The sequence below is a fragment of the Podarcis tiliguerta genome, assembly GCF_965153285.1.
Source record: "Podarcis tiliguerta genome assembly, chromosome: 6".
Taxonomy (NCBI): domain Eukaryota; kingdom Metazoa; phylum Chordata; class Lepidosauria; order Squamata; family Lacertidae; genus Podarcis; species Podarcis tiliguerta.
This window is the reverse complement of record NC_139539.1, coordinates 54,962,873-54,989,703: the sequence shown is the minus strand read 5'-3', so window position 1 is coordinate 54,989,703 and position 26,831 is coordinate 54,962,873. Positions and strand designations below refer to the sequence as shown.

General features: G+C 42.1%; 1 protein-coding gene across 2 annotated transcripts; it reads right to left on the bottom strand.

Annotated features, from left to right (window-relative positions):
• Positions 1–12,805: 12,805 nt before the first annotated feature.
• On the bottom strand, positions 12,806–26,525 carry SHISAL2A (shisa like 2A). Of its 2 annotated transcripts, none has more exons than XM_083448261.1 (4): positions 26,082–26,525; positions 22,762–22,907; positions 19,575–19,657; positions 12,806–15,473 (listed from the first exon to the last, which is right to left on the bottom strand). In XM_083448261.1, exons 1-3 carry the CDS (start codon positions 26,261–26,263, stop codon positions 19,626–19,628), a joined length of 360 nt encoding a protein of 119 aa, XP_083304387.1. In that variant the 5' UTR covers positions 26,264–26,525; the 3' UTR covers positions 12,806–15,473; positions 19,575–19,625. The 2 variants fall into 2 exon arrangements, with proteins under 2 accessions (XP_083304387.1, XP_083304388.1); XM_083448262.1 differs by having other exon boundaries at positions 12,806–15,470; positions 26,082–26,522.
• Between the last annotated feature and the right edge of the window lie 306 nt (positions 26,526–26,831).

The window sequence follows — 26,831 nt, the reverse complement described above, 5'->3', positions numbered from 1 at the left end:
CAGCACACTAGTAACAAAACAACACTACGTATCTCAGTTCATCAAAAGCCTGGGAGAAAAGATAAATCTTTACCAGGCTTAGGCTTGCAATATGTGAATTAGCAATGAAAAGGGCATCTTTGAGCATGTGCAGAGTGCATTTCCATCACACTATACAACCTCACCCAGCCCTTTATATATAGGATTAGACCAGCTGTCTCAAAAGATCTGAAGGCACAAGATGTAGTTCTACTGCAGAAGCCATGCAGCTCTGGCTTCTTAGCTGCCTGAATGGGAGAATGCTTGAAGAATCTTGACTGAAGATATTTTAACAACTTAGTATGTATTCAATGTATATATGCAATCTTTTAAATGATGGTATTTTTTAAAAAAGGAGTGGAATTCATGCTTGAATTCTGACTTTTAGACACACTGATTTCCAGTCAAAGGGGCAATTTAACAGATAACAGTTCACAGCAGGAGCCTGTATAAATCAAAGGCAGTGATGTGTGATGCGTTTATCGGAGGCTTCCTTTTATTTTGTGAAAGTTTCCTACTCGCCAGAAACAAAACAATATGCTCTTATCTGGAATGAACTGTTTCCTATCTGCAGAATGCAGCTGACAATTTGTAATGGTAATGGGTAAGCACACAACACTTTCAGATAAGAGAATAGATACTGTTAACTGAAGACCCAGAGAAGCAGATTAGTCAACAAGAGACCCAGTATTCTGTTGAGAATAATGAATATTGTGCCTACAATTAAAAAAAACCTGCAGAAAGCCTCATTGGGCTAAAGTGGATGATATATGCAGCTACATGTATCATTCGCAGGACTTCTGAGGGAGAGCAGGGAAGCAGGGTCATTCAATCTGATCTGTGGAGACACCAGTTCCATTGGGCTCTTTCTCTTTTTGAATGATTTTTATTCCATGCTTGACATCAAGGACTATTTTGAGTTGTGGTTGTTGTTTTTAAATAATCTGTAAGACACTCTGAAAGCCTTTTGAGTTAAAGAGCAGGTAGAAAATCTTCTTAACCAACAGCAACTTTGGGAGACTGCAAGTCTGAGTGGGAAAGAGCAGGGGTGAGATTTTGAGTAGGGGAAAGTGACTACTTGGCGAAGCAGCCCCTCATGTTAAAAAGCCACAGCCTACCGTACTTCTGACTATTGTCCATCTGCAGAACTCAGAATGAAGTCCCACAGTGCTCAGTCAGGCTTTATCCATAGGACTGAAGCCCTCATCCACATATTTTCCTGCTGAAAAAATCTCCTCCCTCCAGTTGCTTGTTAGCCCCAAATCTGTCATTTGCTGCAAATAGCAAATTTGCAGGAATTGACTTGGCTATGGCCTTCTGAAGTAAACAGTAGCCTTTGGAGGGAAGGATTTTCAACAGGAAACTAGTGGTAGAAGAAAGGATAGAAAGCTCTTCTCTCCCGTGCCCCCACTCCTTCTGCAATCCTGAGATGGATTGCTTGCCCCTGTGGCTGTTATTACTTCAAAAGAAGAATCCCAATCATGAGATTCAAATATGACTCAAGGAAAAGCTCCCTGGATCCGTGTGCCATCTAATATCTATGTAAATAGGACAGGTACCAAGAATAGAGAGTATAGGGCAAAATCAGCATCCCTATACAGCTTCCTTGACCTTCATCCTGATACTGGTGATAAACTATATGCTCTAATTGTCAAAACAAAACAAATAAATGCTAAATATTGCTTGAGGTTGCACTGCTAAGTGCATTAATGTCTCATGACTCATGCTCAAGTACTCTGTGCCTTTGTATCCCAGGGACAATTTGAGTCAGAGCATAATTATCCTCGACTGTATATTGTGCATACAAATCCTATGTAAGTTTACTCAGAAGTAAACAGTAATGAACTTTATGGAGTTCCTGCTCAAGTAACTGTGCAGACAGTTGTGGACTCGATGGCATATTGTGGTAAAAATGTGAGTACAATAATAAAACTCAATGACGGTGCCTGTTATGTGCAAGCATACATGCACACATATGCTCAATGTGATGTAGGAAGCTGCTTCCATAGGATGCAGTCCTATACCCCTGGGCAGGGAGGATGTGTCCACCATGTATCACCACCGTATGGGCAAGGTCACTAACAGAGGTTCCCCCCTCCCAATCAGTAACTTCTCTCCAGTAAGAGGATCCTCCAACATGGTTATGTTATTTGTTAGGCCATCTGCTTCCCATAAGTAGGGGCATAATCCAGACATAGCACTACTCTAACTGGAATTCCTTTGGAGAAAAGAGCACCAGAGACTTTCTGGGGGTACTTTTGTAATATTTGCAAACAGCATGCACACTCCCAACAAGGCTGCTAGGCAGCAAATCTTCTGTCCCATACCAGATTACCAGAGAGAGGCATTTGGAGGCAAGGCATATTCAGCTCACAGCTTTCTTTCTTTGCATTTGTCTCTATAGCTTTTTTCAATCATTACACATGCTCACTTAAATCTATCAATTGATTTAAGTGAGTATATGTTGTTGGATCTCATCCACAATGAAACTAAGGTTTGCAGGATTCAGGACTAACAAAATAAAGCACTTCTTTATACAGCTAAAATATGAAATTCACTCCTACAGGAGGTAGCAATAGCCACCAACTTGGATGGCTTTTAAAGAGGATTAAACAAATTAATGGAGGCCACGTTGGCCTCTTCCTTGTCAAGATGTTCTTACTGCGTGGCAGGGGATGCAGTCTCTCGGTAGCCCTAGGCCACCTGACTGTTGACTGAGAACAGGGTGTGCCTCTTTCCAGCTTTGCAGTCCCAGATAACTGGTAGTTGGAACAGTGTGTTCTTTCCTGTAGATGAGGTTGGGGAGCTGTCTGCTGCTGCTCTGGCCGATGGATGAACTGACATTTGAGGGCTGGCAGGTCATAGCTCTTAATCACTACAATTACTCTCAGCAGCTTTCTGGGAGAATTTTTTTTTTTTTGTATGGATATTGCTGGAAATGACACTTTTGGATAGGTGCCCTTTTGCATGATTGGGAGCATGGCACATGAAAAAACTCATGGTGGTTTTATTCACAGTAATATAGCTGTGAATCCAGCCTACACTAAAGTGCACTTTGTAATAATGAAGATCAGTGTCAATCCAGAAACATAGGAATAAATAAAGATGCTGGTTCTGGAGTCCCCCCCCCCTGCATCTTCATATTCCTTCAAATAAGAGGATTTTAGCCACTCCTGCAACAGGTGGTGTCATCAGTTGACATCAGCACAGATAAGATTGTTGTCAGCAACTCAAGCTTTTAAAGCTTCCATTACCTATTTCTTTCATGAATGTTGAGATGGCAATCAGAAATCTCCATCTTGCTGCTTTTAAAATTCACTCTTCCATATTCGCTTTCCCCTAAATCATTATTTGTGAAGCTTCTTCTGTTGCAAAGCAGTCATCAGCACAGGATATGTTCCTGTCATATATTGGAATCCACAGAGGCAAGGTGTTGTTACATAAACTAATCCCCCTACTATTATTTCCGCAATGGTCCTCATGGTGGAAAGTAGAAGCTCACATTACTGCTGTGCCAAATATTTGCAGTGGAACATTTTTGGAATGAAAAAGATGTTTTCATGACCCCTGACGCCCATCACCCTCCTCTGCTTTCTGCTTTCACAGTTGCTCAATATTGACTCATAGTTCCAGGATCATATTTTTCTATGAACTGCATCTTATTCTTGCTGGCTACATCATTCAGCCAGCATGATAATGCCACAATGTCCTGTAATCCAATTGGATTTGATTACATGATGATGTCACAAAATCGGTTCAACAATTCATTCTGAAAGGGTGTTCAGAAGGGAGAGGTGTTATCAGCATTTTTTCTCCTACGTCAATAATAGAAAGTGCTTTTCACACGTCTGTGGAAAATATTCCCATGTTTTGACTTAATTCTGTCCTCTCTACATTATTGGCTTGTTTCTAGCCTCTCTTTGTGGACAAGCAAAAACTTGTCCATAGCCACTTTTGCTGCCTTGCCCTTCATGTCTTTTGGACCCTTAAGAGTGGGAATGCTTTGCTTTATTTTGCATGTCCCATTTAGGTTGCAGTCCCAAACACACTGACCCTCACTGAATTCAGTGGGGCTTAGTGGCCACATCTTAGATTGCACTGTTAATCCTTTATCTTGGTTTCCATGAATGGAGAAAGTTACATTTATCTACTCCCAAACTGTTGTGAATATTTGTTAGCACTTACAGAGCACTGTGAAATAAGTGGTGCTTTATGAATGCTATGAGTGACAAAACGTGTAGCCTGGATCACGGACAATTATGTGGAATCTCAAGCATCTCCTGGGAAGGGGAGCCTTCTATGTTTCTGTTGCAAAAGGAAAAAGAAACTTTAAAAAGGCATAGCATTCATTTATGAAAGGGTTTAAATGTCATGTTTCAAGGTTGTTTAGAAAATGATGCTGCATAAACTGGCTTGTCTTCAAATGCAGAGCTACGAACAAACAATGAAATTGTTTAGTATTGCTGGCCTATACTGTGTTTACATATTATGCCAGCACAGAATGTACAGAATAGTAACTTACATTCTAGATTTAAGCCACCACTGCTACAGTTAAGACATAATCAAATAAGGAATGAACATATACCTAGGATGTATAGCTGTATGTATGCTTGCACTTGAAATTTGTATATTTGGTTATTGGTGACTGCAATAATGAGCTGCATGTCTAGAGCTGCCTTCAAGTACTTGTACAAAAGTAATCTTTGGTGCCTTGGGTAGAAAGATGCAGTAGACAGTAGGTATGTCTTAAATCAAAATATGAACTCAAATACTATTTCAAAACTATTGTTTTGAATGGCAGTGACTTAGCAAACTCTCCTCATTTTCCTGTGTGGAAGGCAAGTTGGCTGCTGAGGACCAGTGTTTGAGACAGAACATACTGTAATATGTAGCATGACTCACTAGAGAGAAGTGCATCCATTATGCCACTGGAGATTTAACGTTTTGAAAACACACCTCTCTTTCACTTTCTTGAGAAACTCCTTTCCCATCCCAAATTGGTCCTCCAGTGTGTAATTTTTAAAATCTCATAAAATCAAGTTTCAAGTTGGAACTTTTTTCAGTTGCTGGAACAATGTGTGCTGTGGGTGATATTCAACTATGTTTTACTCAGGTCAGAGACATTTAAATTAATGAATATGACCAAGTTAGGTCCATTAATTTCAGTAGGTCAGTTCTGAGCAAAACTTAGGGCTGATCCACACTTCCTCTTGTTCTGCTGCTTTCTCCTGGCGAAAACCACTCCTTGGCGTTCAATTAGAGCAAAAGGCAATTTGGGTTTTCTCTGGATTACGTTTGCTCCAGTTTTGCACTACAGAACAGGTTTTTCCTGGGAAAGACGGGGCAAGGAGAAAACTGCTCAGACCCATACTTTCTAGGCATGGGACAAGTATGGATGAGCCCTTAGTTGAATGTCTTGTAACTACAATTAGTAGGGAACCAGCAGCTAGATAAATAACTTGGGACAGGGTGAAATGCACATCTTGCCAGTCTTGCACTGGTTTCACTGGCTTCTGGTCCATTTCCAGTTCAGACTTCTGTCAATTTCCTGCAGAGAGAGAGAGAGACTGAGCATTGTCCCTACCACTTTTGGCTTTGGTTCTGTTCATCGCCAGCATGTGGCTCCTGACAGATTATCCCTAAGGATATATGGCCCTCAACAGAGAAACAATGTTCATTGTTTTTGGAATAAATATTTTACAATACTGTATCATTTGTAACACTTTATAAACTGCTTTTGGTGTATTTTATGAAGGAAAAACCAAGCAAATTACTTTTCTAAAGTAAACACACATGTAACCCTTTGTAATTTTGCCAGGAGAACAAAGGCATTGGGTGGGGTGTGATAATCATAGTTAAAGCACCTTCCCAAATGGAGAACACAATTTTATTTAGCGAATAAGTTAATTATTCAGTTCAAAAAACAAAAAATTGCAAGCAACATAAATAAAATGCAAAATAGTGTTCCTAGCTTATTACTTCACATGCCTCCCCTAAAAATAGTCAAGTAGTTTATTATAGTTTGCTTCCTTGCAAATGATGCACAGCAAGCGCCAATCAATTCTAAGAAATCCATCAGGATTCTCCTTTACAAGTCAGAAGGGAGTCTCTGCAGGGAATCCAGAAGGCATGGCTGCACGTCTCAAAAACTTGCATTCCATATCCTGAAAGGACATTATGATATGGCAAGGTGTTATCGGTAGACCAGAGCAATTCAAGCTTCACACAACAGATAGTACACATCTGGGATAATCTGGAGTCTTGCACTCTGAGAAAACAAAAGTTAGAAGCAAACAGTAGTTATGTACAGCTTGAAATGGGGAAAATTCTGGCCAGTGCAGGTACAGATAGACTTAACAGTGAAATATTTTTGAATTGGACATCTTTACCCAGGGCATCTTTAATTAGGTCACTTCCAAGACAGCCTGTTTATTGAGCATATATCCTGATTTATTTACTAGGAGAAAGAGGCACCAAATTTAAAAAGTGACAACTGTGATGGAGAGTAAGAATCAGGAGCATACTTAGAGGGTGTGCTCTTGATTCTTTCTTTGCAGCCCTGGCTTGATCCTGGCTCCCTTTGCATCTTGGCTTTGAACTGCAGAGGTTCCTTCCCAGGTACAGCTATTTTGAGCCACCATGTGAAAGAAGAAATAAAGCACACAAAAAGAAATAAAGAGCACACGTAGATTCTTTCTTTTGAAGCTGAGTCACCTGATGTCATTGTACCTCAGTAAAACAAAACAAAAAATAATATATTCAGAAAAAGGCATCTGAATGTAATCTAGTACTGCTGCAGCCTTAAGACAGAATCATGTGCATATAAAACCATTTTGACATACCAAACCATCCAAATTATAAAGCAGATAAAGAGAGAGGTGCCCCAGATGCTCACTTCTAGCAAGCAAGTCCTAAGAATTACCATAGCCAGTCAATCAAGAGCTCTAAGCTGCCACTGTCAGATCTAGAGCAAGATAACATTTTTATTCAAAATATTGTGGCCAGTTAACCTTTAAATGTGAAAGAAACAACACCCAGGAAATATTTCAGATACGCTGTGGATGCAGAAGAACAGAGGGGAAAGTGCATTCCATTTCCTGTTCCTTCACATCTCCATCAATTATGACAGAAGTTTTGCATCTTCTGTGCTTGGGGTATATATAAGGTGTCCTCAGGTACAGAAGTTGTACATCTCTCAGGTGGGGGAAGTTTGAAAGTTCTGTTGTGGGCGTAGTAGAGATGCCGGAAAACTGGAAGGACAAGTCCCTTGTGCTTTCTGCTCTCTCCAGATTTGTGTCACAGCCAAAGCCACTCTAAGGATTCCTAAACACACACATTCTTAGTGCCTGAGCATTCTGATTTCCTGTTCTGTATTACAGTGGTGACAACTCACCATTGCCATCAGCATTCCAAAGACTTTTCATTGGAAGAAATCAGGCATTCTAGAGCAACGGTGGGATAATTAGTGGATCTAAGAGAAACAGTTTTTAAAAAGCCATATCATTCATGACATATTTTTCCTTTAAAAATGACAAATAAGGTTTTAAGAGGTTGTTGGTCTTGTGACAAACAAAAGGCTGAGTTTCTTAACATGTGGTACTTATGTATTCAGTGTAGTACTTCCTGAAAAATGGCAGCTGAGACCATAGCTAGATTTATTAAATATCCATTTACCATTAGATCCTTAAGCTTGAGAAAGTACATATTGTTCCTGAAAAACTGTTTTGCTATTTTAGCATATCTTCTGGCTCTGTGAAGGATTCAGGAGAGATCCTCTCTATGCCATGAAAGCATCACTCAGAGATAAGATCATGCTATGAGTTGCTGCAGTCACCACCCACTAATCCTGTAGTCCTCTTGCTTACTGTGCTCTTTAATCCTATTTTCCTCATTCACCTGAATTTCTCACTTCCTCCCGTCATTTTCAATGCTAGTACCTGACCTGGGTCAAAACACAGTGTGCTATTTTCCATCCTAGTTTCTTCCTTGTGGTGGCTTCTCTTCCCTCCCCTCCTATAAATCCCAGTTACCAAGTGAGTGTGTACATCAATAACATAACATGTAGCTTGGTCCTTGCTCCCATGTGCTGCCACAATCTACCTTACTATGTTCCCAAATTCATTGCTGGACTTCCATTAGTTTAACCTCTTCTCTCCCCATTCTCCTTGGTTCAAATGGTAATTTCTTGCCCTCATCACTTTGCTGGAACCACAGATTTAGGGCAAAACTACCGGTAGATATAATGGCAGCAGATCTACAGGTTTGAAGAGCTTTCAGGAATAATTTTCAGGAATAATTTTCTGACATTAAGAACTGTTTGACAGTGGAACAGACTCCCTTGGGAGGTTGTGGACTCTCCTTCCCTGGAGATTTTTAAGCAGAGGTTGGATGGCCATCTGCCATAGATGCTTTAGTTGAGATTCCTTCCTTTGCAGGGGGTTGGACTAGATGACCCTAGGGGCCCTGCCACTTCTATAATTCTATGATTCTATGAGCCTGCGCCTGCCCTAATGGTGTAGACCAAGGATAGCAAAAGTGGCACCATCTAGATGCTGTTGGACTCCAGCTCCCATAATTCCTGGGTATTAGTCATGCTGGTTGAGGCTAATTGGAACTGTACTCAAACAATATCTGGAGGGCATCACATTGTCTACCCCTGGTGTTGACAATGAGATAGGGAGAGTGCAATTTTAGCAGCAAAAGTTGGTAAGGGGATCCAGGCTCTTGCCATGGTTTTTTTTTCTTCCATTCAGTATATCCTCATTGTTGTCTTCCCAATTTGCCCCAACTTGAAATTGCCCGGCTGTTTCAAAATTCAGCTTTATATTACCAGTTGGGGAAGAGGTTCCATCCAAGGTTTTAGAAGACCTTCAGTCCCTAGGACACAAAACTGCTACTTTCAGTATGGGGCGACTGAAGCTGCAAGTAAGCAACTTGCTGAAGGTCACCCAAACTCAATCACAATCAAGTGGAAATTCGACCTCACATTTCCAATATTCACTGTGTCGTATTATGCTGCCTTGCACTTTAGCCTCTTAATGGCTCTGTGAGTGGAGGAAAAGCACCACTAGACAATTACTTCTAATGGCAGACAAGAGCAGGCACTGAAATGAAATAACTTCAGCAGTATTGAACAGGCATTCGCATAACTACTTTGAACAGCACTGAACATGATACCTCAGAACACAAGAGCCCTGCTAGAGCACCTGCCTTCCAGCAGCAGCAATATGCACAGAGCAACAAATCTACCCAGCCCCGGTTAAGGTGTACTGATCCCTATGCAGGTCAAGTTACTTCAGCACTGACCCCACAGGTGCTTCTCCGCCTCTGTGGTAGTGTGAATGCAATAATAAATTGACTACCTGACAATTTTGCTATCCTTTCATGACATCCAAAACCTGAGGGCACCACTTCACTCTGCCTTAATGGTAGGGCTGCCATTTTTAATGTATCATGCATACCCTGGTGGCTTCAGGTGCAAAGAGCTCACTGCTCACATAGTTCATCAAAACAATCACATTGATTCAGTGTGAGTTCGATGAACTAATATGGGAAAGTTGTTTAAATCCAAAACAAAACAAAAAAACCCAGCCTGCATGAAAGCATAGCTGTGAGCTCTACAACCCAAAGAAATTGCCCTTAGTGGGTTGCAGGCACTGGTATTGATCAAAGCAAATGTATTCTCTCCAAGGCAATGCCCTTGTGCAACATTTATGATGGTTCAATAAGGGAGGTGGACACACAGAGTATCGACTGTTGGTTTCCCAGCTGGCTCCCCTTCTCAAATATCTTCCTGTTGCCGTTATTTCAGCATCATTAAGTTGAAATGCTTTCACAAATAGAAATAGGAATCTTTGAGCTTGTGACAAGTTGTGTTTGGGGTGAAAGGACACAACTTTGTTAAAATCAAAGAGCTTCAGAGGAAAGAGCTAGGAAGATACTGCAGCCAACACTATTGGTGAAGTGTGCCAGGAAAGCACTCACCTGGGTGATACTACTTAGTCACATTCACACTGTACATTTAAAGCGTGTGGCTGCCCTCAAAGAATCCTGAGAAATACAGGTTGCTGATTTTTTAAAATGGTGCTGGGAATTGTTGCTGTGTGGTGGGTAAAGTATGGTTCCCCAGATCTAGGAGGGGGGGGGCATGGTAGAGGAACAATCACACACGCATACCTTGCTGTCCAGTACTGAGAGGGATGGTCCCATCAGCACCTGAAGTATACCCATTTCCACTTCTGTACTTTTTTGGAGCCAGAAACTATCATAGAATTCAGAGAAGTGCAAAATCTGAAGGACAACAATGTTTCAGTTTGCACATTGGTCTGGGAGGTGAGGATCAGGCCAATTCACGGAAACCCTCAAGCACCTCAGCCACCACTCGATGCCAACTGAATATTGTTTTCACCTTTATTGTACTCAGCTATGTGATCACACCCTAAACTACTGTTCCCCTTCAGCAGAGTGGCCTGCCCAATGTCGGTTGTTGTTGGCACCCATCTTATCTCGAGAGACAATGGAATGCCCACGGTCACACAACAGATAATTGTGTTGCAAAACTTGTCAGAACTTGATTACCATCCAGCATCCAATATGAGAAGTATACGTGTGTTTCTCTCTCCCTTATGCCTGCTTTGTATTAGTGCTGTTTTCATTTTGTTCATTTTGGTGTGCACTGAGATGTACAAAAGCAGCCTAAAAATCCTGACAAACCATCCATGCATGCACTACAGTACATGATGGGCTGAAGGGATCGGACACAAACAGTGAGGATTGAGACGGCTACATCTACCTCCCTGAAGCTTAGCACTGGCACAGGGATGTGTGCTAAGTCCCTACCTGTACTCATTGCACACATATGACTTCATTTCATCTGATCCATCCACAGTAATTATTAAGTTTGCAGATGATACTACCATAATGGGCCTAATTGCAGGCGGAGATAAAACAGCTTACAGGGGGAAGGTTCAAAAGTATCTACATGGTGCTTAGAGAATAACTTGCACCTAAATATTAATAAGACAAAGGAGATGGTGTTGGACTTCCAGAAGAAGAGAGGGGAACCTGCCCCATTGTATATCCGGGGGGGGGGGGGGCTGTGTGGAGAAAGTCTCCTCCTTTAAATTCCTGGGAGTTTACCTTAGTGAGGACCTCACTTGGAAAATCAACATAACTCAGGTGGCCAGAAAGGCCCAACAGAGACTCCATTCCCTCAGGGTCTTGCGAAAGTAATGTTAAACAACAACTGATGAACTCCTTCTACCGGTCCACAATAGAAAGTGTCCTTTCATATTGTATCACAGTGTGGTATGCTGGCCTGACAGCCATGGACAGAAAGCCTCTACAGAGGGTGGTGAATACAGCACATGATATCATGGGCTGTCCCTTGAGTCCATTAGATGACATCGCAAGGGATCGTTGCCTTAGGAGAGCGAGAAAAATTATCAGGCATGACTCACACCCCAGCCATCACCTCTTTAATCCTCTACCCTCAGGCAGGAGATATAGAAGTATAATCAGCCATACAAACAGGCTAAAAAATAGCTTCTATCCATGGGCTGTTAGGCTGTTGAACGGAAAATAATGCAGCGAAATTGACTTGCAAGGTGGTGTGTTGTTCGATAAGAGATTGAGTGTTTGGGGGGGGGGGGGAGGCTCGCTTAATTTCATTGTACACAGGTTGTACAATGACAATAAAGGTATTATTATTATTATTATTACACCCTACATTTGTTGAGCTGGGACCTGCTTTTTCACTACCTGAAGTGAAAAGAAATAAAGCAGGGAAATGATGCTTGTGTCCCAAGAATCACCCTCCCAACAGGTAAGCCTGCATTTTTCTCCTTGTGATACTCTTTTCAAACCTCCTTTGTTACTTCCCATTTAATGACATTTGAGATGTTGAAATCATGCAACTATCTGGAAGCAAACCAAAAGCATTGGGGCGGGTGGGGTGTGTGCAGGAGAAAGAAAGCAGCCGCTTAATCTTAGCTGGAGATTCAGACTACAATGTGTCACTGATTAAATGACAGTTAAGAGCTTGAGCGGGACGTGGGTGGCGCTGTGGGTAATACCTCAGCGCCTAGGACTTGCCGATCGTCAGGTCGGCGGTTCAAATCCCCACGGTGGGGTGCGCTCCCGTTGCTCGGTCCCAGCGCCTGCCAACCTAGCAGTTCGAAAGCACCCCCGGGTGCAAGTAGATAAATAGGGACCGCTTACTAGCGGGAAGGTAAACAGCGTTTCCGTGTGCTGTGCTGGCTCACCAGATGCAGCTTGTCACGCTGGCCACGTGACCCGGAAGTGTCTTTGGACAGAGCTGGCCCCCGGCCTCTTAAGCGAGATGGGCGCGCAACCCCAGAGTCGGACACGACTTGAGCATACAAGCAGAGGCATAAACAGTCTGTATGCGAAGCTGGTACCTTTCTCATGGGGGAAAATCATGCCTATTGCGCACATAGCCCTGATAACCCATTAGACAGACAGGATTTCCTGGGACCTTTTGTTAGCATCTATCTCAAGAGACAGTGGAGTGCACCTCTTGGGGTGAAGTCAAACTGCTGCGTTAGCAGTACCAAAGTGACCTCCCCAGAGTACAAGCCTGGGCAGTGTGTATGGAGGTCTTGAGCTGCCCAGAAAACAAGGCCCTCCTCTCAGCCTTGCTGATGTGGTCCAAAGGAAAGCAATATGCTTGGCACCAGCTTGGCTGCAGGAGGTGCCAGAAGGAGGCATACAAGGTGTCATGCAACCATCTTAGATTAAAGAAAGATGACTAAAGAAGCTGATGGGGTAACCAATAATTTCCACATTTTAATTTCCATACAATCACCAATTTAAATCATTTGCATACAATTCACATAAGCATGGCAGACTACCAACAATAGCTTTTGAAGTTGCCCCTTTTCTGTGATGGCAAATGCACATTTTCCGGAGGTAAGAGCAGCAGGTCCTTAGGGATTCTGATGAAAACAATTGGTTGAGATCTCATTCTACATTTTTAAAAACGTTTTGGCAATAATGGAGTGGACAGATGGAGCAATTAGTGTTGGAGTACTGGCATGATGCATGGAGCATGCAGAATAAGATGCTAGACCATTTCTCATGCCAAAAATCAATTTAATATGACAGTTTTTTTAAAAACCTACCACAAAAGCACCTGTGATGATGGGGCATGTTGTCTATGACTATTCATATCAGCTTCAGCCCCTAAACTATGGAATAGAAAGGAAAAGTGCACAGAGAGGAAAACAAAGTGATGTGTGGATGCAGACAAACTTGTGATAAGAAAAGAGAGGATTGGTAGACTAAAGTACAGAGGCAGAGCAGAGAGATAATGAATGGAATTCAGAAATGGAATTCAGTGGAGGAGAATGTGGGCAAAAACAGACGAGGCAGTTGAGAAACTGAGTACAGTATCTGGGGCAAGCAAACAAAATGCAGACCTGTGATTGTGCAGAGAAAGAAATAGTTTGTGGAGAAGGGCTATAGTTCAGGGACAAAGCATCTGCTTTGCATGCAGAAAGGTCTCAGGTTCAATCCCCAGCATCTCCAGATAGGGCTTTAAATGTCTCCCTGCCTGAAACCCTGGACTACAACTCCCATCAGCCCCAACCAACATGACCAATGATGAGGTGTGATGGCACTTGGAGCCCAGCAACATGTGGAAGGCATAGCCTCCTCACTTCTGGGATACAGAAAGAAATGACAGTGTACTATGGAACAGAGAGAAAGAAAGAAAAGGAGGAAAAATGATCAGAAATTAGAGTTCGGTATTAGTGAAATGTGAGAAAGCACTGCATAGAACAGAAATGAAATAGAGAATGAATTGAAAAGACGATAATGAGTTAACACTGTAATCAAAATACTTTTCTATGGTTCACATAACAACGTAGCTCACTTGAGTTAGCAGAACTACAGAAGTGGCCCTCAAAGTGATGTGCAGCCGTGATCTAAACAATATGCCTTTCCTGCTATGAATGAAATATTTATTTATATAGCCATGGGTTTTCCACCCCATGCAAGCTTATGTCTATAATTAATATAGGAGAGTTGATCACTGTAAGCCTTCAAAAATAATAGTGTAAGCTAAACAGGCTTGCTTATCGTTAACATGATGCATAGACTGTCAGCCTATGGTTTAATGAGAAACAGCTGCTCCGATGAACAAAGGTGTCACTAACAGATGTCTTTATAAATCGTAAGCCACTGAAGCAGATCCTGTGGGCCTCAAATGCTCCTGGCAAATTAGTAAACTGTTTACTTACCTGCTTTTTAATTTTATCAAGCCAATTTCATGGAACTGGTTTTAATTGCTAATTGCATCTTTCTATTTAGGATTGTGTAATACATTGAGGAGTCTCTTCAATTTGGCTTTGAGCATGCACTTTTAACTTTTGCTCATGTTGGTGCCTTGAGTGAAGCACTGTTGGTTTTTGCTGCAATTTGAATTGCCACAACTAACTTTAATAGGAAATATAGTGAAGTTATTGTGCCTTCTCAACATCTGCCTATTTTCACCCTAAGAGCTGCAGGGGAGGCCCTGCTCAGGGTCAGTGAGCATGGCCCATTTGGCAGTGACATTGAACAAGACCTTCTCTGTGGTGGCACCCCAACTGTGGAACTCTCTCCTGCTAGAGCTGCATTTGTGCCCCCCTCCCTGATTCTGCCAACAGCTAATCCAGGCCTATGAATGAAACTGATCATTTGTAATCCCTTGTCTGATGTACTGTGAATTCTGTCTTTTAAATCATTTTACTGATATTACTTTGTATAATGTACTTATGGTTTTGATTTGGCTTATATTCTTTGCCACCTTAGACCCCCCTGGGAAGGAAGAGTGGGGCAGAAATAAATAAATAATATGTATGAGCAGATATCATTAAAATGTGTTTCCACAGTACACGATGAAGACACAAATGAATTGTTAGGAAGCGGGGTATTGTCTGTTCAGAAAGAACCATGTGTTTAACGCAAAAGTTTGCAGATGTATAATTCAAAGAAAATATTGGGGCACAAAAAATCACTTTCTTAACAGAAGTTGTGGAAATCAAAATATACTATTGCATTTGCATTTTGGGCATGTAAGATGGTCTGTATGAACAACAGGGTGTGTTTTTTTTTTAAAAAAAGCAATATTAGCTCATTTAATTAAAAGTTAACATTCGTGCAAATATAAGACAATACATACTCGTAAAACAGAGGGGGAAGGTTGTCACTGGATCAGGGCCTGCAATGTACATGAATGGTGACAATCATGATTTCATTTTCCTGGATACTTGTCCAGGTTGGCCCCTGAGCATTAATAGCTTTCACAGCAGCAATAGAACAACTTTCAAAGTGCTCCTTGGGTTCTTCGAGTAGGATTCTTCCAGTCCAGCTTAAAGACAAGAGACTCCTTTTGTTTCTGTGGGGCTGTTTAGACAGTTTTGCTGGTGTGTTCTGAAAAATGCAGTTTTCTGCTATGGAAACAAAACAGAGACCACTATTAAAAACAGACTCTCTCTCTTTTGAATAGATTTGTCTTTGTCATAATAACCTAATAACCTTAGAAGCAAGAAATAATGTTACCCCAGCCAAGATCAAGGGAATGTGAACCCCAGGCTAGAATCCTAGATCTGGGAATGCCCCATTAAAGTCAACTGGACTTGCTTCCAGAGAATTGCACTATCAGTTTCCTACCCAGGAACACGTTAACTACTACAGCTGTAGCTCTACACATGCTTCATAAGTATAAGCTTTAAAAAAAGAAAAGACAAGAACACTGAGTTAACAATCCAGTTCTGTGATGAAGCACAGAAGGTGATTACCGTAATACTAGCCTAAAAGAATGCATGAAGAAGATGACAAAGATATCTTGGCATGGGGCCAAATCAAATGTGATGTGGGACATCCACAATTAGGATCTTTCAGCTCCTGTTTTGCTAACAGTGACTTTGAAGATCAGCTCTGGGAAAGTTTCACCCTTTCTTCCTATGTGTTTTCTCTAGTGCAAATTGCTTTCCCCTCCCAAGCTATTATTAGTCCCAAAAGGAGGCTAAAGCCAGGAAACTATTAGCAGCTCCATCAGAAAAGGGGCATGGGAAGGAAGGGTTAAACAACATTCCTCAGAGCACTACTCTGCCAACCTCCAAAACAGCACAATAACAGAAATGCAGGAGAGTCTATTAGTGGATTTCTGACCTCACATTTGACTTGTCACTAATTTAGCCAAATCAACAGCTGTCTGCCATAAGCACAAACAGATTCATCAACAGATAGTAGCTGAAGTAGGAAAATGCCCTCTTGCATTCTGCTGGGGACAGTGGATCAATAATGCCCAAGGTTAGAGTGCTAGGAAGGCTTGCACTTCAACAGCTAAAACAACCATGAAACTTCACTCCATTTGCCTGTATAAAATCCCCACTCATTTGTCAGAGCAATGCTGATACAAATGTCGTGCACAGCCTTGCCTCTTTCTCCATCCTATTTGCCCCAAGTCTGTCTCTTGGATGCCAAAGCTGCTCCATGAAAGGGGCTTGCAGGTCTTCTTTTTGGCGTAGCTGAGTAAGATTGTCTTCCATGAACACAGTCTTAACAGTGAGTCCATAAGTGACTGTGGAGGCCAATTCTAGATCCACACGTCCTTCCACATTGGGGACATAGGTTTCCAGGCGAGAGTTAATCATGGTGAGGGTTTGCCAAACGTGCCTTCGTGTTGGCACATTTCTCCCTTTTGTCCTGAGTTCGAGCGACTTTAAAGTCCATGACATCTTTGGTAAAGGCTGTTCTCCAACTGGAGCTCTCACAGGCCAGTGTTTCCCAATTGTCAGTGTTTACATTTTTTAAGATTTGCCTTCAGAGAGCCTTTAAACCTCTTTTGTTGACCACCAGCATTACGCTTTCCATTTATAAGTTCAGAATAGAGTAGTTGCTTTGGAAGACGATAATCAGACATCCGAACAACATGCCCAGTCCAACAAAGTTGATGTTGAAGAATCATTGCTTTGACAATGATCCTTGCAGGTACTGCTGCTATAGTGTCATGCCTTCAGCTCCTCCCCCAGCAGATGGAGTAGGGCAGCCTTGCAGTGGTGGAACAAAGATTTCATTTGCACAGGGACTAGTCAGTGCAAGAACAAGGTTTCCTGTTACACCAGCTTAGTGCTTGATGTAGTGCTATGTAACTACTGTATAAGCACATTGAATCAGGTTTCAGTCCCATTGTTGAATCAGTGCTAGCTCTCACATAGTTAGCTACATTAGTTTCTGTCATGCTGCGCATCAAAGGACGTAGCAATACAGGTATGCATCAGAAATATGCAGCAAAGGCACAGCAGAAAGATTTGATCAAGCCACATTTCAAATATCAACAGGCACAAAGTGCAAACAGAAGGAAATAGCCAGCAGAAAACTCTGTAAAGTGGCATCCAGGGGGCGGGGGGAGGACAGTTACACTTCTATAATGTATGCTTGAGAAGACTTGCTTTTGAAACTCCAAGGGCTCTGATTTTAAAAACAATATTAAACTGCATGGTTTTTCTTTCTTTCTAGGCTATCAAGCTAAGTACCATAGAAAGCATATGTTATATATGCATTCCTCCTTGGCCATGGATTGATCTGTTCCCATTCACAATTCTGCATTAAGCAAAAACCATAGACATTTATGGTAGCTGCTTTCCAGCCCTCTTTTTTATCTGCACTTAATTAGCCATCAGATCGTTTTCCTCATCTTAAATACACACGTGGACATGGAAGAAAGAAATGTATCTACATAAACTCTAAGCTCTGCTTCAAGACCAAGAAAAACAGCTTGGAGAAAAAGCCCCTGCTATTAATAATTTTATTATCTTCACTTTGACCCTGCCTCCCATGTTCATCACTATACCAAGGATTTATATTGTTTCACTGGTAACATAAGAGGAAAATGACTGTTACTCATATTTAATCTAAGCACAAACACAAGGGCTTCTGATCACAAGGTGTTTAGCGCTGCAATGTTGAACATTATCTGTTAACTCTGTTCTACCCTGTTTCCCCTTTGTTTAATCCAATGCACAAACCAAGAACTTACACACTGAACACTAATAAAGAACCATATGTTGCAGATATTACACATGACAAGAAGACTTGGTCTATTTATTTGTATCATTTACTATGATCCTTGTTTATAAAACCCAATAAAAAGTTATTTTTAAAAATGCACCCTGAAACTCACAAACAAGATTGTAAAGCCAACCAAAGGAATGCAGTATATTTCATTTGTTGACTAAAGCATGTTTCTTTTATCAGCATTTTTAGTTCAAATCCTCATTGATCAGTCAGCAACATTGTGCTGCCTCCCTTTCAATAATCCACAGACAAGTGCACTACAAAAATAATTTTCTTCTGTCCAGATGAATCAGTGTTTATTCTCAATGGCTAAATCCTTCTGTCTCAGCTGAATTATGTGCTCTATGACGCAGACAGCTTGGCCTTTCACCTGAAATGTTACCACTGCAATACAACATACTATCTCCCCATCTCTCTGAGGAAGAAACAATCCACACTCATTATTCAGGAAGTAGAACAATGCTAAGCTACTTAGCCCAAACTTAATTTCCTGTCTTACCCAGCGGTCCATGTCCCAGAAAATTTGCTTTCATGAAAACATTTCATTGACTGTTTCCACAATGAGTTTTAATGCTTCCAATTGTCAGTTATGAAATTCATTAGCATCGCATAAGGGTGGGAAGGGCAACCGGTGGCTTTCAGCCTAATTTCATGGGGTAAGGGGCAGGGTCGGCCCACCCATGAGGCAAGTTGAGGCAATTGCCTCGGGTGACAGGATCCAGAGGCAGAAGATCCTAAAAGGGATCTTTATTCCCCCTTTGTTCCTGATGTAGATCTTCCCTCACCCCTTCTTCCCTGGCAGGGAGCAGAGTACCATTTTGTGGTGTGCCTCAAGCATCAAAATGTCTTGAACTAGCCCCAGGTAGCTCAGAATAAGAAAAGGAGGATTTGGGTAGAACCTCTGCCAAGTGATCGGTTCAGACCTCTAAGAAGAGTGATTTGTCCTACTCCCAGCAGTCTGCTAGAGAGAGAAGGGGGTGACAGAAAGCGACTTCTTCCTCTCCTCTGTGCACCTTCAAAAGATGCTTGGAGGGGCATGTCTGGAGGGTGCACAGGGGTATGGAGAGGAGGAATGGGGAAAGTTCCTTTGTGCAAATGAAAGTCTACTGCACTAGTGGAACATCAGTACTGGGTATAACCCAACGTTACCTAATCCCTGCATTTCACAAAAGCTAATATTTGACCTGAATGGGCCTTTTCAATGAAAGTCACTAAGACGGCAAGGACTCTTACTGACTAAATAATACAGCAACAAAGTAAGCATTCAAATGAATAATCTTGCAAGTTCCATGACTGCACAAGAGGGTAGCGGGAACACACCCTCCGCCATTGTACAGGTGAAGGGGTTTGTTTGAACACACCTATACTGCCTTTCAAATAGCAAACAATTCTCATCGATCCTGAATTCAAAAGCAAACATTCCCTCATCTACAAAGAAGAGACTGGGGGCTGTAATGGGAAGAACACTGTACCTGTTTGCTTGCAGAACTGGTCCGTACATGTCCTGTTCCACACACCTTTCTTTAACATAAAGAAGTTCCTCTAGTTTCTCGACCTGAAAAACAAAAAGGACATCTTTCTCAGTCAACCTGAAATGAAGGAGGCATCTTTCAGTCACAGGATCTAATGAGGATGCTCTGCTGGTATGGTCTGAAGATACATGAAGCCATCACCTTGCTGAAGTTAAGTGAGTCTGATCAATATCTGGATAGGTGACTGCCTAGGGTCCAATGACAGGAAAAAAGGGGGCTCTAACTCTAAGAAAATAAATAAAGGATGCTTCAGCGACATAGTTAGCAAGAGCAGGCAGTGCAGTGAGGAGGTGTCTTACCAGGGCAAGGCAGCAGCTAGAACAAGGCTGTGTGTGCACACTGGTGGGAGCATCCATTGGTGTGCTTGCACAGCCCCAACCTTGCACACTGCCCTGCCCTGCATCATCCCAGTAAGTGATGGTGATTACTGTGTTAGGTGGGTAGCTCTGCAGCACTGCCCCAACTACTCCTGGGAGTTATTCTTGATGGGATGAATTAGCATAATTTCTTTCCAGATCTGATCTCTGAGCTTCTGACAAAGCAAGGTTTAGGAAGGCAATGGCTGCATAAGCTGAAATTGGGTTTGCTGCTAGGTTCTGAACTTGCTCTATTGTCACAATTAAAATGCATCTTGTACTATTCTAGTAAGTTGGCATCCCTAATAAGCAGAGGCACCAAAGTCAATTTGTGTATTTGGCCTTTTAACACTTACTGCGCAGAGTGTCAGCTGTTCCTCAAAGCCTCAGATTTATCACTTAAAAAGGCCAAGGAGAAAGTTTCAACAGCTTTACTGTTCCTAATTAAGCAGATTAGGGACATTCAAAGAATGACTGACTAGTTCCAAAGGAAATGAACAGATATCCAGTTATGATCAAGCAACTTGATCATCAGCTAACCTTATAATTAAGAGAGAGATAAGAACAGGTATCAACAAATTTAAGTTAACGCACTCAAGAGTATAATAATCATTTTTAACAAGCTGGAAAACTTCAAATTGACATATATATATTTCAAATCAACCTAATTAAGGTTGTCATAGTTACCAAATGTGCCACTTGGTGATCTTTCCCCAGGTCATTCTTTTAAGGGAAAAAACAGGAAATAAACGAGTTTATCTGATTCTGAAGTTCCTTTAATAATTAGACCAATATGTCTGCTGCTGTATCTGTACCCAAAAGCAATTGTTGCTCAAAGACAGACATTAAAGCTTATTCCTTTTCTAGTCCATTGACGGCTAAGTCATCTTTTCTGCTGTGACCCTGGTGTTTTTCGATGGTAGATAAAGTTCCACAAAATCAACTGCTTTACCATAGTTATGACGACATACGAGGCAGAAAGGGGGTGCTTCCAGATGGGAGGTTTTGTCATGACCTCACTGAAGGAAACCTCTTTGGAGGATCTGGAGAAGCAGCCTACATCACAGGGCCATGAAGCAGAGCAGAGGAAGGGACCCTGGGGGTTATCTAGTCCAACTCCTTGCAATGCAGGAATCTCAACACATGCCCCCCTCCCATACAATTTGAAACCATCCTGGATCATGCTTAGCTTTGCAAATGTGCTAGCAGTCTTATTGCTGCACCACTAGTTGACAGTATATATGCTGCTAGAGCTTTAGTGAAACACCACAACTGCTCCCCCCCCCCCAATTTCAAAAGATTGAAATAATAACTAGAAAAATAGCTGGAGACTGATGATGGGTTTAGTTCCAATTTCAGAGGATAATCAATACAGTTCCCTTGAATTCACAGAACAAAACGTTTTCATCTGGAATTGAATTAAATTGAGTAGGTCTGTTGCCTAAGGATGAGACAACTAGGACTAAGAATCTCTTAATTAGCAGGCTGATATGCTTGCCATGTCTAGAGAATGTCCCATTAGGAACCTTTTAACAAAAAAAAGGGGGGAGTAAAGAAGGTAGCCTGCTGTTTCTGTCAGGCTCAACTTTGCCTTTCAAAAAAAAAAAAGAGTATTAGGTGTTTTTGCTAATTAAAATAAAATAAGATAGCTGACAGAATTCTCTATAATATGATTGCACCTCAAAGATCTTTCCACACCTCTCTGTTGGGATCAGGAAATCTTTCATATTAGAAATAATTTCTCTGCGGCTCCTGCAGCATGGCTTATAATACTCTGCAAGAAGGTGAACAGGACGTCTCTTTTTAAAGAAATGTTGGCTCCTGTCATTTATGAACATTTTCAATATGAGCTTTGATATGAGTTTGTTTGGTCTTATTTTCTGTATGTCAGCAGTAATGAAGGAATAGAAATAGGTGATGATTAGCCTGAACCAGAACTTGCTAACATCAATGGGAGCCTTTAGCCTGCAGCTGAAGCCAGACCAGGCAGTTGTGGTTATGGGCAAGGGAGCTGCATGCTTTGTATAGTGTGGGGATGCCCATGATTAAGGTGGCTACCATGCATTTGGTAATCAGATTCGGCATCTGAATGTAGTCCTGGACCCAGCACCAGTTTTGGAGTTGCAGAGCACTAAAGGTGTGGGATTATGACCACACTTCGAAATCAAGGATCTGTCAACTATCATCCATGTTCCCCTAACTGCCAGGATGAACTACACTATCAGAGAACACTGACACCAGAAAACGCATCAGATAAGTCTTCTGATATTGTATTTAAAGACAGGAAGACACTGTGGCAATCAGTTTATAGGTCAGGCCATAGCTCTCAAATGGTGATAAGGTCTTCCCTAACATGATGGAGGCAAGATCTAAGAGAACTGCTAAGTCCTCCCAGTCCAGGTGTGCGTCTTTTCCAACAAGCTATGCAACAGCCCATTCCCTTCCTTTCCTAATGAGCACAAAATGAAGCCCTGTGATTGGCTTGCTCCTTTTCACTGTTGTGCTGAGTGACTGTTCTATTGCACAATGGGCTACTTGTTCTCCTGCTACATACTGTCTGAATATTTTTTTGCCTCTAGAACTTCAAGAAGGAATAAATGTTGCCTGAGCCATCTGAATTTGGAAGACTCAGAGAGATTAGTGTTGATTTAGAGAGAGGCTAAAATTTGAGACTGCTTGATATCAGAACAATTTAAAAACCCAGGTGGTGAGGAATCCTGGAACTACTAAAGAAACATCTGAATGTTGTCTGCTGAATGAAGAGCTCTTACCTGCTGACTGTAAGCTTAAACTGAGGCCTCTATCCAGTTTGCTTTGTGGCTTCGTGCTGATAAACAAGTAACAAAGAACGCACACAGTGATGATAAAAGCCAGCAGGACCACTGCTGCAATTGACAAGCCAATAAGTGCTCCAACACTGAGAAAAGAAAGCAACAGAATTTAATGTGCTGGACATTCTAGGAGCATTGTCAAGCACACCACAACAAGAAATCATCAGCATCACATGTACTTAAAGAAGGAAGACAGATGTTTTGACAAAATAGAGATAAACTGATTTGTCTTTAATATTCTCATGGGAACTGAATTTGTCATGAAATTCTACTCTTATTGATCCAGAGCAGAACCCCAACGTATAGTTAGCAGAGTAAAAACTTAAACACGTTGCAGGATTCCCAAAAAATAGATCAGAGGCAATTGTATTTCATCCAGCAGAGCTTTACTGCTACCGAAGGCAAATGAGCATAATGGTCACAAATCCAATACAATCAGGATTGGCACTGTCCATAAGAAATCTAGTTGCAGCGGACTTAACTTAAACTTACAATAACTTATAATAAGACTAAAACTTAACACTATATACAGAACACCACACCAGAAGGAAAAGAGAAAGAAAGAGAAACTGAAACCCAGGCTCCTTCTGGCCTTACTTTTATAGTCAGCATGATCTTGACAGAAAAGAGATCCAGTTTAAGCCAGTTGTACTCAGCTTCTCTGAAGGAATAACCCAAACATCATGAACCTTCTGCTTGTTTCTTTCACACAGAGAAGCTTCCAGAACCCTCTTGAATTAAGTAGAATAGGAAAGATTTTTACACATCAGAACAATACTTTCTGTACTGAGAAAATGCAAACTGATACTCCCCCCATTTATTAGGTACAGGAAGTATTGATATGCAAAACGCCTATAGAAAAACATTGCATGTACACCTTCCTTCTACAATAATAAATCCTAGTCTTTTGTTGCTAGACCTGCAATTTACAGCAAACACATTCCTTCACTATTCCCGGGGAGATAAAACATAGACTCAGAGAGAGAGAAGGGGACTGAAGCTATCTAGTCCAACTTTCTGCTGCAGGAAGGACAATATGGTGGAAAGTTTTTAGAATGTCGGATTGTTTTTATTGTTGTTAGCCGCCCTGAGCCCGGCTTTGGCTGGGGAGGGCGGGGTATAAATAAAATTTATTTATTATTATTATTATTATTAATATGCCTGTCAGCCACACCCACCCACTGTGATATTCAGTTCTAAATGGACTAAAACAGAAGTGGTGTGCTGAAGCAAATGTTTTGCCACAGGCCCCCATTGTAGATTCCATGTTGCTGGTCTGGTCTTCGCATGCAACAGAAACAGGTGTAGAGTCCCAAGGTATGGACTGTACCACTTCAGACCACATGTGGAGGATCATTATTTTGAATGATCCTTTGTATAAAATTATTACTTTTTAATATGAAAAAAGTGAAATTCCGCAGGTTTCTTTTTAACTCCTACACAGGAATTTAATTCCTACACAGCCTTTGCTGTAGAAATTTTGTATTCTGTGAGGTGGACTTCTCTCACATGAAATGTAGTAGCACCATCTGCCTGCATAGATTAGTACCTAAATTCAGTCACCGATGATTGATATTCTTGTTTTGAGATGGCATCTGTTACTTCTGAGGAAGAAACTGGCAGAGGAGAGAGTGTAATGAGGAACTTTAAGTGTTACGTTGCTATTCCAGCCATAGTTGACACCCCATCCCTAATGATGCCGTCAGCATTGAAAGTGCTGCTGTTTTTGACTAGTCATGACAATATAATAGCTGTTCTTGTCGGTAGCTATTTGGTCTGTCTACTTTTCTGAAATAACTCAGCATGGTGTCAGAAGTCTAAGCCTTAAAACTCACAATTGCTTACTATGGCAGTTTTAAGCTCCAGAAAGCTTCAACTTTGATGATACATGTGCAAGGCTATGCCTCCTGTGAGCCACTTATTTGGCCACAGTACTTAGTGATGTCTGCATGTACAGTAGGTGTCACTGAACACATGATGGGGAGGCAGGATCCCACCCACAAGATGTCATTTGCAAATACTCTTTTACTCAATATCCAGGTGATCACAGTTGATACTCCTTAAAAATATAAACTTATTCAATACTTTGGTTTCTCTTCAGATTGGAGAAATCTTTTTATCTTTTACTCACCCAAACTTAGCAGTAACATAGAACTTTTTTAAAAGTGTTCAAAGTGTTTTCTGTGTATTAGTACAGGCTTGTTGTAAACCACTCACAGGGTTGGTTGCCTGTGACAATTATTAATCACCTCCAGGTAACCAGGCAGGGAAACCTCTACCATAGTTTGTTCCTCTTTTGAGCACAAGTAAATACAATAATATATTGGAGGACTAGACAAGGGATTCTGCCTCCCCCTGCCCCCTCAGCTTGTTAACTCAGGTGGACTTTTCCAAGGCTGCACAAAGCCTTGCCACAGCTACACTATTCATATTGCAAATGCGACATGGAGGCTACAAGCTTATACTGTACCCACTTAATCTGGGAGTAAGCCTCACTGAATTCAACGGGATTTACTTAGAAGTGGAAATGCATAGGATTGCACTGTGAATATAACATGACTTGCCTAAAACCACCTGGATTAAGTTTGAACCAAATCAGATTCTTGTTAAGAAAACTCTTTTGCCCATTATTAATGATGAGTTATTTCTACAAAGAGGCAAATCTTTCATTTGGATTAATTAGACTAGGCTAGTAGCTACCATTCTCCTGTTCTGTACCACTAATATTAATTAGAGTTAATGAAAAGGCATGCATTGGAGTCTCAGAGAACCCATCATTTTGTCACCCTGGTTGTTGCCAGTAATAGATATACAATGATTCAAAGCACATGAAGGGAAATTATTGTATGTTAAGTCGTCTCATGAGCATACCTCTTTGTCTCGCTGCAGAGTGACGATCCTCTCACACTGCTGCTGCTACAAGGTTGCTAAAACAGGGGTAAAAAAATCCCCTCCTAAAATAATACAAGCTCTAAGCAATCGGTTTAGATTGCAGAAAGTCCCCATATTTGGTTACATTACCAGTTTGCACATTCACACCCCTGCCACACACATTCCCTCTCTGCTAGTGGCTCAACTTAACTTAGTGCCAAAGCTTGGCCTGGTGCTAAGGCTACACTGAAACGGGCACAGAATCATTATACAACCTCTGAGCGTGTGCAGAGCGCATTCCACTAATTCCACACACAGAGACACACCAAAGGGTCTTGGCACTGTGGTGGACTGGGCAGGCAGCCCCCCAGCCTACCTCCTCGTCTCACCTGAGCCACCACATGTAGTTGTGCTCGTAGGGAAAGAAGCTGTTCGGGTCATCGCAACAATACTTGAGGTCCTGGAAGCCGCAGCAGTAGATGGAGCCGGGCTCGCCGTCCTCCCCCGGGCAGCTGAAGGCGCTGACCAGCACCTTGTCGGCGTTCATGTAACTCGTGCAGTCTGCGCTCATGGTGCAAGCCGAGCGAGCGGAGTCTGCGGCGAGGCAGCTCAGCTTCTTCTTTCAGAAGCGGCGGGGAATTGGAATCGAAGGCGCCGCAGAGCAAGGAACCGCGCGCCGGAGGCAGAGCGGGTAAAAGACGCCCGCGCTAAGGGAGGAAGAAAGGCAGCCAGCCAGGCGCAACCCGAGGGCCCACGAGGAGCCGGCTCACCTTTCCTGCCACTTCTGAGGCGCCACAGACGCGCCCCCTTCCACCTCCGCCGACGGACTCTCTGCTGTCGCCAAGGCGGAGGGTTTCTTTCTCCCTCTCCCGCCACTCCCGCGCTCGCCCTGTGCGACGCCCCGCCTCCCTCGCCCTGCTGAGCCTTCTGGCCATTGCTAACGCAGCAGCGATCCTGTGAAGGGAAGCGAAAGGCGAACTGAGGGATGGATCACGCAGCCTCGGCGCAGCGTCGAGGGGGTTTCAAGAGAAACCATTTCAGGCGTTATTCCAGACCCTTTTTCTTGTCCGGAGAGTCCCATTCATGGGTACCTATATATCCACATCAGCGCCCAACTGTGTTTGAGGAGCCAGGTCTGG